The 16268-nt window shown below is 37.2% G+C and overlaps 1 protein-coding gene across 4 annotated transcripts in view; it reads left to right on the top strand.

The window, feature by feature from the left end:
- The window catches only part of DCC (DCC netrin 1 receptor), a 1150608-nt gene that overhangs the window by 1127111 nt on the left and 7229 nt on the right, over positions 1-16268 (top strand). For all 4 annotated transcript variants that reach the window (XM_045042312.1, XM_045042313.1, XM_019815281.3 and 1 more), the window contains one exon: positions 15366-15508. In XM_045042312.1, coding sequence (XP_044898247.1) covers positions 15366-15508 — 143 coding nt within the window. The remainder of the gene's footprint in view (positions 1-15365; positions 15509-16268) is intronic.

Below are 16268 nucleotides of genomic sequence, written 5' to 3' on the forward strand. Positions count from 1 at the left end.
CTGAGGTTCTCGAACATATCGTGTCCTTCACCTGCAGTTCATGGAAGAACTCCTGGGTTTGGTAGCGCACGTGAAATTAAATTCACCTGTGTGTGTGTGTGTGTGTGTGTGTGTGTGTGCCCTCGCACGTGCACATACATTTTTCCCATTGAGTGGGTTTATAGCTTTTGTTAGTCTCAAACTGTTCATGATCTACAGTAAGTTAAGGGCCACTTAACCCGCCACTGTGTCATCATCTTGCATTTAGGCTCAGCTGTTTGTGGTGTAAACCACAAAGTGTTATTGTTTTGCTTCATTTTGTGTTTTAGACCAATCCAAAAGCCTTTAGTGGAGTAACTTTGTGGAGTCTCAGGCCAGGAGCTGAACGTTTTGGCCCTGCTCAAATGAAATTCTGCAAAATTAAGTCATTCACTTTCTTGTACAAACACCTGGGGCCTTAGTGCATATCTGTCAGTGCCTAACGAGGAATTAGATTAATATTTTACTATCTTAAAAGAGATCCCGCTTCTGAAACTCTCTCTTCTTTTGTCGTTATTTAAATGAAGACTGGTAGATAAGATTCGTAACTGTCTGTGATGAATTTTCTCCAGAAGCGGAGGTTCTGTGGGAAACCGTAGTGTGTTGTCTTTTAAGGAGGTCGTCGTAATCTGTCCGTGGCATCCCACATTTCTGGTGTGCCACAGGAGGCATTTCAGCAGAGACCGAATGATTACACACACATTTCCTCAAACGGTGACTCGTCGTTCAATAAAGATTTCAGATTCAGCCAGTGTCACACCAGGATGACTAGCATATGAAATCTATAAAAAATGTTTTACAAAATTTTTTGGTGGTAGTAGGGTAAGCGAACCTATAAACAGTGGTAATATAAATCACATGGGAGGTAATGAAAGAAATGTTTATTTGAGTAGCGAGGATGTATTATATGATATCCTGAAAAATATCATCACAAATCATTTCTTGGGTACTAAATAATTCTAAGGAGTAAATATATGTTTGAGAAGTCTTTATGATAGTACAGAGCAGGTGGGAAAGAGGGGAGTTTTTAAAGAAAAAGAACCCGTTTCTCCAATAAATGAGCAATTAGTCTCATCCCTCTGTGCCCCCTCTTTCTCATTTTCCTCTCCTCCTGGCCTCTTTCTTTTTCTTTCTTTTGTATTAGAAGGTTCTAGTGGTGTGTCCACCCCACCCCCATCACAGCTTCTTAATTTAAATGGTAACAGGTCCTATACAAGCACCTACCAGTTCGTGAGTATTTGAGAAATTGCAGATCAGAGAGAGGAATAACGATAGAATATTGAGAAGTACCATGAGAAAAGTGCTTAAAAATTTTTAATGTTTTAGAATTTTCCACACATATTTACCTTTCTCCTTGTGCTCCCGGGTTAGACAGATGGTGCAGGACCCAGTTCCTGACAACTAACCCCCTGCCAGGTGACGGCTACATCTGCTACGCAGGCTCTGTCCCACTCTGCTGCTCCAGCTCCGCTGCTCTCACTGTCTTCCAGATGCCATACAGTCAGTCCCTTCCTAATTAAATTAATGCATTTAATCTCAGATTTGATCTCTTTATTTATTCTATATGTAGCATGATTCCAACAAAATATTTCACACTTACATGCAAACCAACATTTAAGATCATAATAGACACCACTTTTCAGTATTCTTTACTAGCACCATAAAGCCTAGTAAGTGCTGGGACCCAGTCAGTAGATACTCAAGAAGAAAATGAACTGATTCTAACCATGGTGATATGTTTGCGTGGTGATATGTCTGACAGTGACCGTTAGCAAGCACTTAGTCATGAATTTGCTATGTCATATAATCTTCACAGAAACACAAAGAGGAACATGGTGACTTATGAGGAACCTTGGGATCAAAGAAGATAAAATAGTTAATTGCATGTTACATTGTATTGAAATGGCAGGACCATGATTTGAACCTAGGACTTTCTGAAACCAAAGCCTATTTTCCTGAACAGCTATATTATAATCATATACATAAAGGGCCAATGATTATATGATTAGTAATGTCACAAGTATACACACTCAACAATTTTAGCATCTTCTTTAACATGTAAAGAGAGAGAAAGGTTATTTTCTCCAAAGATATGCTAATACTATTCGATGACACAATACTCCAGATGTGTTCACAGGAGGAAAAGAAAAAAAAAAGGACTTTTTAAATTTCTGTTTTCTCTGTGTATTACTTATATTTCCATTGGCATTTGTCACATTTTTTTCATTTTCCTTTCCAATTATGTATTGATTACATATTTTTCATACTTGAATTGGCCCAACACATCCAACCAGAGAAAGTTTATTTCTCATTGGAGACTAAAATAAATATCTATATAGATGTCAAAACCCAGAGATACTGCTATGGGCTTATTTCTTAGCCTATTACAAGATATCCCATAGCCCATTTTTTGGAACTAGCTTCTAATCATTTTCTAGATATGAGATATTTGGAAACTTCATGCTGCAGAACATGTCACATATTGAAAACTTTATGAAACATTGCTTAGGAACATATTTTCCTTATAAATAATTTCCCATATATGGGCTTGAAAAGATCTTCTTTTTGGCCCAGCATGACAAAGATTCATCAGAATTTTTCATTGACATTTTGTTCCACTATAAATAAAGAATAAAATCTCAATTAACTAGTAGCTTTGGGGAATAGACTGTTCTCAGGAAATTGCATTTCTGGATGGCTCAGGGTAAAATACAAATTATTTTATAATAAAAAAATGTTTATCAGTTAGAAATTCTATGATAGCTATAAACTCAGGACTGTGGAGATGCCATCCTGCACAGGCTTTGTCCATAAATCCCACACCATCTCTGTAAAGTAGCCATGTCTTTTCTATGGAATGAACCCAGAGTGTGGAAGAGTTGAATGACACCTCCAAGGTCACAGTTACTAACGTGCAGGGACAGGATGTACGGCTGCATGGCGGTAATATTCTTTCCCTGATTGCTGGAGGATCACAAAAGTATACCAGGAAGGAGGACCAAAGTGAGTAAAAAAATCCCAGGGATGAGAAAGTACATGTTTTCAGAATCTACAGGTAAATCTCTTTTGCTAAAGAAGATGATTCCTAGAGTAATCACAAGATAATAAGCTAGAAAAGGGCAGAGTAGTGACTTAGGAGGATCAAATGGAAAACTGAGATTAAGATGGAAAGTGTGTAATGTGGATTGATGGAAGTGAAAATAGATGAAAGAGACAGCGGCTGGACTTATCTTCCAAAAGAAGAAACAGGCAATTGAGTGAATAATTGGCTATGAAGAATGAGGGAGAAAGTGAAGTCCAAGGTGGCTCAGTTGTCTGAATCCTATGTTTTGAGGACCACAGTTATAAACAAATGGAAAGAGGGAAGTGAGTGAGAAGGTACTCTCTGAGAGAAAAGGGAGAGTCAGAGAGAGTAGAGTTTGCTGAGCACGAAGGGGCAGGAGACATCTAAATGCAGATATACTGTGGATGTGGGGAAGTGGTAGGAATTCAAGAGGGAGTCACAACTGAAAAGTGGATCCTAGAATCATTTTCAGAGAGGTGAAAGTTTTAGTGCCTCATAGATATATGACAACTCCCAGAAAAAGAATTTGAAGGAAAAGAAGAAATTTGAAAAATGAAATTTAAAGTAAATCTGCATTTTATGAGGGAATAAAGAAAGAGGTACCAGAGGTAGGATAACAATGGTGGTATAATTTTTAGAAGCCAGGAAGGGAAAGAATTTCAAGGACAAGGCAGTTTTAAATACAATGGTTCCTTGATGCAAAGTTCCCATAGTTCTTTTTCCCTTCTAATATTTTATTATAAAAATATTAAATGCGGGGCGCCTGGGTGGCGCAGTCGGTTAAGCGTCCGACTTCAGCCAGGTCACGATCTCGCAGTCCGTGAGTTCGAGCCCCGCGTCAGGCTCTGGGCTGATGGCTCAGAGCCTGGAGCCTGTTTCCGATTCTGTGTCTCCCTCTCTCTCTGCCCCTCCCCCGTTCATGCTCTGTCTCTCTCTGTCCCAAAAATAAATAAACGTTGAAAAAAAATTTTTAAAAAAATATTAAATGCTCAGAAAAAATTTTACAGTGAACTTCCCTACACCCACTACCTAGATTCTATCATTAACATGTTTTTTTTCTATTTTTTCCTCTTATATATCTATCCATCCACCTTAATTTTTGATGCATTTCAAAGGACATTGCAGACATCCATTCACTTTACCCCTAAATACTTCAGCAGGTGTATAAGATGCTATTGTGTTTGGAGTATTCCATTGATTTGATTGTATAATCATAAGGGAAAAAATAAAAACTATAGTATTTGTACAGAATCAATTGTAAGAAGTATCCTTGTTTCAGGAATATTTCTATGAATCTTAGAACTGAGAAAACATAATACCAACAAATCCTGTAGAAAGGTTTACAAGGCAAGATACCTATTAGGCTGAAAAATTATGATAGTATTTATGACCTTTATATCTGACATTTCTATAGATTGGTGAGGTCAAAAGCCAGATGTCTGAGAGAGCCATGGTGAATAAATAAATAGGTAATGTGCAAGATAGACCACCCCTAAAAATATGGCAGCAAAATGCAGAAAAGAAGTTGATTTCTTGATGGAGAAAATGGAAATGCTCACTTAAGCTGGTTTCCTTAATGGCACACATGTTCTTTTGGGTGGAAGCAGTGATGGTGTTTAACTATGACAGTTGAAAATATTTTTAAATTATATGATCATTGACTTATATGATCACCTCATTAACTAAGTTTCTCTAAGGTTTTAAAATGTTCTTGTGACATGAATACTATTCATGTTGTGCTTTGGCCAGTCTGAGAGGTATACTTGTAAAAGTTGGAAGAGATTGGGTTAATATGATAGTTCACTAACCCCAAAACGTAATCTGGAAGTTATATTTATGGTCACAGTGTCTAGATATCCATTTGTGTGTGTGTGTGTGTGTGTGTGTGTGTGTGTGTGTGTGTGTGTATGGGTGTGTGTGTGAGAGAGAGACAGAGAGACAGAGAGGCAGAGAGGCAGAGAGGCAGAGAGACAGAGAGGCAGAGAGACAGAGACAGAGACAAAGAGAGATTTGGTGACTTCTATTAAAGAACAAAACCAGATTTTAAAAATCAAGTATTACAGGATATTAAGAAATCTTGTTCTGAATAATCAAGGTTATACTATAAAAACAGAATCCTCTATGGCTAATTGTCTTTATAAAAGGAGATATTTCCAATATTTACAAAATAAATTGATTTTTGGAGAGTAAAAATCATTCTATTTATACATCATGTGAAATATACCAGAAATTTAATCTATTGCATACTAATGCAGATGAATTTAGAATGATGGCATTCCCCACAGAGTACATAATTATAAAAGTTGTATGAGACTGATGTCTGGATTTCTGCATTGTTTCTGCATTTTTCTGAGGTTTTCATGAAACCATATGGAAATTTTATGCAGAGTCACTTATTTCTTTATGAATTCAAAATGTGGATTCTCTGAAGTTTGATCACTAGAATAGCAAAAATGAGGTAATACAGAAAGGTTTTTAAACCTATTTTTCATAAACAATATAATTGACAATTTTTCTCCTATGAGCATAAACTATCTGAATTGATGAATTGACATAAACAAAGAGCTCAAACCTGTTGTTTCTTCTTGAAAATAGAGTTAGAAAAAGTTAGAAAAAAATAAACAATCAATTTGGGAGGAAGCTACAAATATCCCTTTAATAGCAAACTATCTAAAAATGATCTGAAATATCCAGGAAAGTAACTGAGAGGCCTCTTGACTTGGGCATTATATGCAAAATAACATAGGAAGTCAGAGTAGACCTATATAACTTGAGTTGTGGGAGCCTGCCAATAAACAACTCAGGTGTTTAGTTTTGATTTTGTAGTTTCTCTCTTGTTAATAAGTGATCAGGAAACCTCAGAAAAGCATCAAAAGAAAGGGGGAGATCTAGAAGTGTTCTGGTGAATTCATTTCTCATGATCATTGATGATTTTCCTGAAACCTTTCTTATTCTAGAATGTACCTAAATCAAGAAGAAGCAGAAACAAACTGAATTATGAGTGCAGAATCTCTACAGCCTCCTCTGCTTATTGTTAGCTTGTTTCCAGGAATAAATTCCACAAAGTATGATGTCAGCTCTACTCTGTATTGATTAGGCACTGCTGTAGGTCCTAAGGACACAAGACACATTAGATAGTGTTTTTGTCCTTGAGGGCTTCTTATTCATCCTTAGTAACTATTTTCCAACATAAACTTTATAGAACCACTATTTCTAGATCCCTTTAAATCCTTCTGTAAAGCTCTCCCTTACCCATTATAAATGTAAAATAAACACCTCCCTTGTATACAGGGTTTTTAATGGATTCAGAGCCATCTGGGACAATATTTAACTCATGTCTTCAACACAGTTGATCACTTTCTTCCCTCCAGTATTTTGGAAACTTTGCTATTTTCTTCAGTTACTGTTGGCCCCGTGAATTCAGGACTTAGATTCCAATGTGCAACAGAACACAAATAGGTAGAACTAAGAAAGCATGTCTTCTTAATTGGGGCTATTAGATCTTGGTATTACCTCAGAGAAGGAATTAACATACCTGTTGGATTATTATTTAGTACTTCAAGCATAAGTTAGACACCTGTCACCTAGAGAAAAAAGAAGACAGAAAAATATCAACATCAGATTTGAGGGATTTCCTAGGAAGCAAGAGCATCTCTTCTACCCTGGTGAAATGGTGAAAGAAAACTCGTTAGTAAAATAAAAGCATCCAAAATGTTGTCCTTCCTAATATTTAACTGTAAAAAATATAAATAAACCCAAGAAGGGAAAGATGATAAGCTACTAACAGTTTGTCAGTAGTTAAATTATTGGATCATTTTCTCTTATGGGGAAGGATGTAGTGCTGTATGATGGCTCTTGGTGTTTCATTTTGGGTATCCAGGAAGAAGGGTATAGGGGCAGTGTGTAGGGGAGTGGCATCCCAAAAGGAAAAAGGAGTACAAAAGAGGAAAGATATTTGAAGACATTTTTCACCCTTGCATTATTCAAACAAAGGCAAACTCAAACTATCTACTTAATAATAAACCACATTTATGATTCTTCTCCAAGGCATCAGGAGATTTCAGTTATATGATGTTATGATGTTTATGTTCACACTGTTTCACTCCTTAGCTGGAAATGAGTCTAACTGGGATCAAGATAGGGAAGAGAGCAGGAATATGCTGATTTATTCCTTCTGCTACTCTCTCCATCACCACCACCACCACCATTTCACACCGTAACTTGTCTTCTCTCTCTTCTTCTCCTGCCCACACTCTCCTTCTCTTTCCAGCATAACAATCTCTTGTCCACTTCACTCTGCTTTTCTTCAAAGCGTACTTTGTAGAATTTTATTTTTTCTTTTTGTCTAAGAAAAAGCATACACTTTAAGAATATAGTAGTCAACTCCCACTTACCAGTTGAATAGCTTTGAGCAAGTCCCTTATCTTCTTTGAACTTTGACTTTCCCACCTCCAAGACATGAGTAATGAAGATATTATTTAAAAGGCCTATTTTTAAAGAGTATATAAGACGATGTAGGCGAAGATGTGTTACTGGAGCTTATGTACCTCTGGGACAGGGAGAGGGCCCCTGAGTTTTACCCTTTCTTTCTCTGGGTTCCAGTTCATGGATATAATAGACAAAAAAGCTGCTGATAACCAAATGGAAATCAGGGATCCTAGCAAATCATGTAATAACTCTGGAATAACTGGGTAGTAGTGGCTGGGAGACTTCTTCCTCCCTCCCTGGCTGCAGTACTATGGGACCCATGAGCTGTGAGCTACAACAGACAGTAGAGACCTACTTGCCCTGCTGAAGTTAGGGCCTTTCCTTCTTTGCTTAAAGAATGCAGCCTTCAGAAAGTTCAAGGCCAAAGAATTAGGAGTCAGAGCACAGGCATGTTTAAGAACTTGAGAAGTGACCATTAGCATATTAGTCCCACCCTCTCACCTTCCACAGAGAGGTAGCTCAATGAAAGCCACCTTACTTGTTATTCACAGTAGCCCCTCCTTCGCAACTTACGTGGGCGAGGGGAGGGTTACAAAGGGGTAGAGAGGTGGGCAGAAGCACCTCATTAACACACCCTCGGTGTTTCCCTTATTTTTCAAGAGAGAGGAGAAGGTTAGAAGAGCACAAAGCTTCTGTCCCCAGAAGTGACTTTTAGGTATGTTTCTCACCTTTAAAATAGAATACACATGGTAGACTAAATGCTTTAAGACTGATGCCAAAGCTTACATGCTTGAAATTCGATCACTCAGGAGGAATGCCTGAGGCTATTGTATCAAGATTAATACAGCCACTCACTTTTTGTTCAATATATTGTCAACATGAAAAGCTAGAGAATATTACACATTTCCTGTGTACATGTTTCTTATTTCTTCCAAAGCCTCAAAAGCTCTTTGCATGTGAGATGTGTGTGTGACTGTATGATACGTCCATTTTCCCCCAAAGAACAAAGTAGTTATTTAATAGTAAATATATGTGAGAATGAAATTATGGTTCACATAGAAACTAGACCAAGACAGGCCATTTCATTTGTCAGGCATCACAGAATGGTCAGAAACCAAGTGGAGATGTGAACCCAAGCCTCTTCAAAACTACCCATTTTATCTGTATTCTTAAGGGTGAGGAAGTGGAAAATGAGAGAGAAAATGGGAAAAAGTAGGCAAAGATGTGAAAATTAATATTGAAATCAAAATCATGCTCCCCACTGGCCTCTGATTTGACTCATGGGACTCTGCTCACTCCATTCCTGCTGCAGCCTAATTTCACATTTCTCACCAAGAATCATTTGAGTTGGGAGAACCCTCTGCAGAAAGATGCTAGCAGGAGTTTGCACCTGGCAGTCATACATTATGTACCTAATGAGCAAATGAAATGTTTAATAACTGTACTGTGACAATAAAGCTTAAAACAGTAAATTCCTGCTGAGGCTGCTTATCTACACCTGATGCACACGGCTGGCCCATCTGAGATCTTCAGCTTCATTTGTATTTTATCCCCTTAGTGGGTCCTGCTGAGGAAAGTAACATTAAAACCAAAGCAGTGCTTACTTAATTAGTTGTATATCGTTGTAGGCCCATTTATTTAGCACATCAGCATCATGTGTTCTACCTAAGGGTCGCCTGAAACACTTCTTCAACATGCACCCTGGGTAGGGGGAAATCTATAGTGGTTTCAGATTGAGCATTTGTAAATTTAAATTTTTCAATTAATCATGGGTAATGTAAACTCACAGTAATTTAACATTGCCTATTTTTAGTTGAATTGTCCATTGTTAATTTGAAATAAAACAGCGAAACAACCAGAATTGTTATGGTTTCTCATTAATAATTTTAAGAGAAAATAATAGAACATTTTCTTGTGGAAGGCACCAGTTCAACTCCTACATTATTGTAATTGAATTTTAAGGATATACTTGCCAGAGATTTCTTTGGATTCATTTTTTACCTTGGATTAACTGATGCTTCCTGAATCTTATGGAGAGCAAAGAAATCCAAATGTAAAGTTAAGTATAGGTAGAACAGCTGTGTTCTCCTTCCTTGTATACTTTTTAGTTAATCGCTTAAAGATTAGATCGTTAGACCTTTATAGATAACAAAGAAATTGAGACCAAAAGAGTAGGCTGTGGAGCCACAGTCACAAAACTATACAATTGGGACTCCTAAGTCCCAAGTTAGGACTCAATTTCAATATTTATTTCTTTGAACACACATTCTGTTTTGGGAATTTATTGTATAGATCATACATATTTTGCTCTCATGAGAAGAAAAAAAGTAAGTCATACAAGAAATCAGAAACCTTTTGTCATGAAGACCAGGTTGGTCTTCAGGATTGGGAACCTCTCATCTCTCAGAGGCCAGTCTGTAGGGAGACAATTCTTCAGAGCACCAGTGCCAGCCCTCTTATCACTTCTGCCCCCCTCAGCTTTGTTCACATCCTCTCTGAAAGTGACATGGGTTTCTTGTTCACATCTGAAAGTCATCCTTCATATTTGGGAGTGATCACAGAGAATCTTGACTACCAGGTTAAGGTTATATTAGATTACTAGCTGAGAGCCATAGAAAGAATTCTTTTAATTTTTGTCTTTCTTCTGGTCACTCCCTAGATCTACAAAAAGTAGGAAAAGCTATCAAAAATTCTGTCATTTCTCGGGGCGCATGGGTGGCTCAATCAGTTAAGCGGCCGACTTCGGCTCAGGTCATGATCTCGCGGTCCGTGGGTTCGAGCCCCATGTCGGGCTCTGTGCTGACAGCTCAGAGCCTGGAGCCTGTTTCCGATTCTGTGTCTCCCTCTCTCTGACCCTCCCCTGTTCATGCTCTGTCTCTCCCTGTCTCAAAAATAAGTAAAACATTTAAAAATTTTTTTAAAAAATTCTGTCATTCTCAACATTGAAGAACAGAAGTTCAATACCCTAATGTAAATGGTTTCTCTAATTGCTACTGTTTCCATGAGTTCTTTGGGAGAGTAGGATTGTGGTTCTCTTTCAGTGTGTCCGAATACCCCCGGATACAGCAAAGGCAGCCGAGGGTGAAGAATGAGTACATAGAAAATAGGGGGGACCAGGGCTGCAAGAACAAAGCTGGCTTTTAAACTGGTTTCTGAGGGCAGTGTAGAAAAGGCCAAACCACAATGGAGGAAGTGTGGCGACACCCCCCCCCCCCGTTACTGAAATCTAGGAAGCTTCAGTATGAAGGAATGATCCCTCAACAACTGGAATTCCTCAGTAGGTAAGAAGCAGCAAGATGGCTCCCAGTGTCCTCTTCAGATTGGACTGAGCTCCCAGCCATCACTTTCTACTACAAATGCTAAATGATTACGCCGCTTTCTCACTTGAACACAGTTGATGCCATGAGACTGGTGATTTCATATAAAGATGTTTGGTTTGAATGGTGTAGAAAATGAATTCAGAATTTAACCATTGGAGTAAGCCACAAGGTAAAGGATTAAAGGCATGTCTCATGGCCCTGTGGAAGGATAAGGATGCACACTAGAAAATCCAGACAGAAACCTGTAACACATGGTGAACTACGAGTATGTAAGGGAAGAGGTTCAACTTGGTGAGCTTGTGAGGACCCAAGTTTCACCAGTGTCCAGGCTTAAAACAGCGGTGGTTCAGAGTAGAAAATGCTGAATCTATCCAAATGCAAATATAACATAGCAACAGAGCTAGTGCACATGTAAGAACATGAGCATCCGCTTTCAAATATAGCATGTTTTCATAGGAGTCTTTGTTTTACGATATCTGCTCCCCTTTCCTAAGGGCAGTTTTGGGACCCAAGTTGTCTTTTTGGATACTGGAAAATCTCTCCTGAGAAATATCCCTTATACTCTTTTCTTAATTCCCATCCAGGAAAGGGAAAGAAAAATATTTAAGGCCATAAACTACATCAGACACACCCTATTAACAATGAACTCTAAACAAGGGTTCAGATTCTTCACCTATACTGGAATTTCATGGAATTTAATTCAACCTTGATCTTTTGATCCCCAGGGACCTCAGTGTTCTGTTCAGCAAAATAAAGGGAAGGTCACTAGATAAACTCCAAGAGCCCTCAAGCGGCCAGCATTCTGAATTTCTTTGAATCTGTGAATATTACTTGAGAAAAGGCAGTCACTTGAGGTTTAAACACTCTGTGTGGTCTTTGAAGCTGAAACAATGTCTTTGGTTCCTTTTGTAAAATGCAGTGTCTTGTATATTGTTCAACACTCAGTAGGTTCTGAATGTATAACTGTTGCCTGGACACTAGAGAAAATCAATTATTATAATGATCTTTATAATAGGTCTGAATTATGGTACTCTTTAGGCATACTTGCATCATATTGTAATATAAGTATTTTAGATGCAGTATAATACACTGTGGATCTCCCCAAGTGTTTAAGATCCAGGGCAGAAAATACACCATCAAAATATACTTTTATAGTGAGAACTATAATTTCCCCACATGCAAAACTACCAAAACAAAAAAAAGTACTCAAATAAATATTAGGGAATTCTATAGAACAATCTAATAAATTCTGAAAATCTTTATTCTTGTATCTTTCCTAGGATGAAACAGGCACAGCTTGTTTGAATTTCCTACACAATAAGCTGTGCTTTTGTTACTGACTTTTTCTTGTGTCATTCTCTTTGCAGATATCTATGTTAAAGTGAATTGATTTCCAATATGCATTAGACACACACTGCATATGTTTAAGAGTTGAAGTGTAAATTTTTCAGACATATAGTTTATTAAAAATTTTAAAGCTAAAAGTTAAAAATAAATAAGTAGATTTCATAATCAAGAAAACCTAAGTCAAAATTAGAGATAAAAATAAAAGGTAAATAAGGATATGTACAGAAATCCGTGTTAGTTTTTAAAGTGCACCTACTCTATTAAATATAGGGAAGGAAGAGGTGGCTCGTGGAATGTTCTAAGAGAAGCAGCTTTCTGTGGCAATAAAGCTAAACTCAGATTTAAGCAAAGCATGGTGAACATTCTAGAAGGGAAGATAAACATAATCCAGAAACTGTAACTCAAAGTAGGGGTTCAATAGCTACCTTCTCAAGGTTTACCAGCTCTCTATGAAAATTCCTCTTTAAACTTTGTGCTTTCACTTAACTATCTACAATATTAATGTCAACCACACATATTGGAGCATCTGGAGAGCCATTTTATAGCATCACTTTGCCAGGGGTTTTAGTTCCTGCCTTTGAGTTTACAACTAAGTTGGCTCCAAGAACACTGCATTTATAGTCATAGTCTAAAGAGAAAAATGAAAGAGGTAGGTTTAATATACAAATATTTTGTTCATATCCAATGGAGACTAGCTGGCATTACATTCCGCAGAAGAAAGAAGGTTTGCCTCTTGTTCAACGAGAGGAAATTGGTAGTGAAAACTGAGCATATAAGACAAATCCAAAATGACTTTTGACATAGCGGTCAGTACCACATTTATATGGCTGTTTTGTTTTATCCAAACTACCTCATCCGTCATATTAAATAAATGATGTAACTTTAAATTGTGCTATTTTTATAGGACTTTGCTATTTGATTTTAAATGTGTTTTGGTTTATGGGGCGCCTGGGCGGCTCGGTCGGTTAAGCATCCGACTTCAGCTCAGGTCACGATCTCATGGTCCGTGGGTTCGAGCCCCATGTCGGGCTCTGTGCTGACCGCTCAGAGCCTGGAGCCTGCTTCAGATTCTGTGTCTCCCTCTCTCTCTGCCCCTCCCCTGTTCATGCTCTGTCTCTCTCTGTCTCAAAAGTAAATAAATATTAAAAAAAATTTTTTTAAATAAAAAAAATAAATGTGTTTTGGTTTAATAGCACAGTATAAGAACTACAAATTTATAAAAGCTATGCCATGTGTTATGTTTATATATATTTAAATAGAATTGTAATAAAAGTAGTTTAAATTCATGCAGAGGTTTATTAGAATTTTGTTTGCCCCTTTATGTTAAAACTCAATTCAACCATGAGAAACCATAATACAATAAATAGTTTCTACCCTCAAGTTAGTTATATTGGATAGGCTAGATCAACACATTAATGACAGAACCTTAATTTGTTCAGTGGAGTTAGTTATATCTTGGTACAAACCTTTCCTCTGCCTGCCCTTTTCTAAATGTGTGAGCTTGGGTAAGTTAATTTCTCTCCACTTTGGCATTCTCATATATGAACTGACAATGATGGAATTTGGTAGAATTGTTTTGAAAATTAAATATTAATAATAGGTTGCCCTCTTTGAACAAGTTATAGGCACCAACCACTTTAATTACCTCATCTTATTTAATCCTCACAAATTATCATTCCCCTTTTACAGAAGACTAAACAGGCAAGGAAAGTTAAGTCAGTTAACCAAGGGATTACGTGGCTAGTACACAGCTGAGCTTTCTAGGATCTGAATGTAGATTAGACTGATAAATCCCAAATTCTCCCCACTATGTTATTTTGCCTAAAATGACAAAGTACTTAGCATAGGTCTAGAGTTTAGTAGACATTCAGTTAATATTATATTCTCTCTTAAAGAAAATGATTCATACTCCTGTCTCTGTACTTCTTTTCATCTGAGCTACCAAAAACTTAAGATCACCCTCTAGTGATAAATCACTCCAACTGCAAACTTTTGATCCCTGAAGTTTAAGAGTGAAAGAAAACAAGTATGAAGGAATTCATGTCAAGCCATATAAAGATGAAGGGATGAGAAAAGGTTCTTTGTTATGATTTATCATGCTATTTTGTCTAGCATATACACAACTGCTGGCCTATTAGACTGTTTGCATTATTTTTTCCCAATAAGCAAATGTGCACTGTTTCTTTGTAGAATAACCTCTGAGTTTTATTAACTAGAATTATGTGTACCAAAGTATGATCAAAACAAAAAATTTCCCCCCAGATTTTGCATTAGTACACTGTTAGGATCATTAGAACTCAAATGTCATTATTGATGATACAAGAGAACTTGGGCAAACTTCTTTCCATGGTTTAATTCAATACCTTCTATGCTGAGGTTTTGGTTACAAAGCTAAGAATGACAAAGTCCTTAGGTATGTGAGGTATACTAGCTGATTCAGTAAGCCTTCATAAAACTTTTAGGCTCTAAGGACAAATTATATCACTGCTATAAGCTAAGCAGGATTTATAAGGCAAACTTCAGATCCCGCAAGAAAAGATAGCCATTGTTCATAACAGAAATGTCATCTAGTAGAAACTCAGCAGTTCCCACAAATGATTTTCATGAACATTAGAATTTCTTTTATTGAGAGAAACTATACTGGTAAGGACAGAATAACTTCTTTCCCCCCAAAAGAGAATTAATAATGAGATTCTATCAGTTTAGCCATGAAGGATTTTGTTTTACTATAACATCTAATACTCTTTGGAGACCAGGAGTGACCATACCTTTTAATTGCACAAATATCCTCGGTACTGTTCAACAATTTAGGCTTCATTTAGGCAGGCTAACACAGGGCTTTCTGGCCCAAAGCTGAGACCGGCACCAAATGAGTTCCACTGACACTTTGTAGGGTGTGATGAACAGTCTGGAATGCCCAGGCAACCTTTTCACAGCATGATTTGGAATCCACTTGAAATTACATATGACTGGTGAAGATTCATCTGAAGAGACCTAATCAGAATTTGTCTTCCATTCAATAGAAATAAAATGAGCCCATTTATTGTGTCATAATCCATCTCTATACTACAGAATGAACAATAACCTAGAATCAATGCCAACCCACTGGAATTGGCTTACACACTTGAGAGATTTTTCCCAAGAATGTTTTATACATTACTTTCATCACTCTGTGTTTTCTATTTCAGGGCCTGCTCTTCCCAAGACTCATGTTAAAACAGCCTCTCTTGGGTTGGCTGGTAAGGCAAGATCTCCTTTGCTTCCTGTATCTGTGCCAACAGCTCCTGAAGTATCTGAGGAAAGCCACAAAGCAACAGAGGATCCAGCCAATGTAAGGCCATCCTTGAAATTTATGCTGCATCAGGTGAAGCAGTGACTACTGCTGTACTCAAAAAGCAATCTTAAAAACACAAGCAGATGACTACAGAATGTGTGACTTTATTTAGTTATTTGAGAGGAAAAGTTTGTAGCTAGACGAAAAAGCTAAAAAGTGATCACATTAGAAAACTCAGAAAGAAAATCAATGGAGACCAAAAATCTAAATTTTGAGAGAGCAAAACAGTTCTCCCCAAATGCATTGTAAGGGAGATTTGAAAAGATGCTACCTAAAAGCAGAAATTTAGAAAACTCTGGAGTGTTTCTGAATATAATTCAAGGGAAAGCATTTGAAAGGAGAGCAAAAAACTGACCTATGTGCCTTGAAAAATCACAGTGAAAGGGGGAAAAAAGATGAAATAACAGGTTAGAATCATCTCATTTGAATGTACAATTTTTTTTTAACTTTATTGTTTTCGGTACTGCAAACAATAAGATATTTTAACTACTTGGAAACTACTGAATATGTGTATGTGTGTGAATGTTTGGCAGAAGTATGTTATATGATTAACATACCTTTTTGTATGCTTTAAAAAGATTCAAATTTATAGGAATCATTGCACTATTTTTCAGGATTTGGCTGTTTAGTACGATATTTGTTTAGTCTCAGGGTTGGTTGGCCGTATCTCAAGTCAGATCAGATTCCTAAATTTATGTATTATAGCTCATCTTGTAATGTCAGATGAACCAATATGCATTTAAGTTTGATTCTAAGG

The sequence above is a fragment of the Felis catus genome, chromosome D3 (assembly GCF_018350175.1).
Source record: "Felis catus isolate Fca126 chromosome D3, F.catus_Fca126_mat1.0, whole genome shotgun sequence".
NCBI lineage: Eukaryota > Metazoa > Chordata > Mammalia > Carnivora > Felidae > Felis > Felis catus.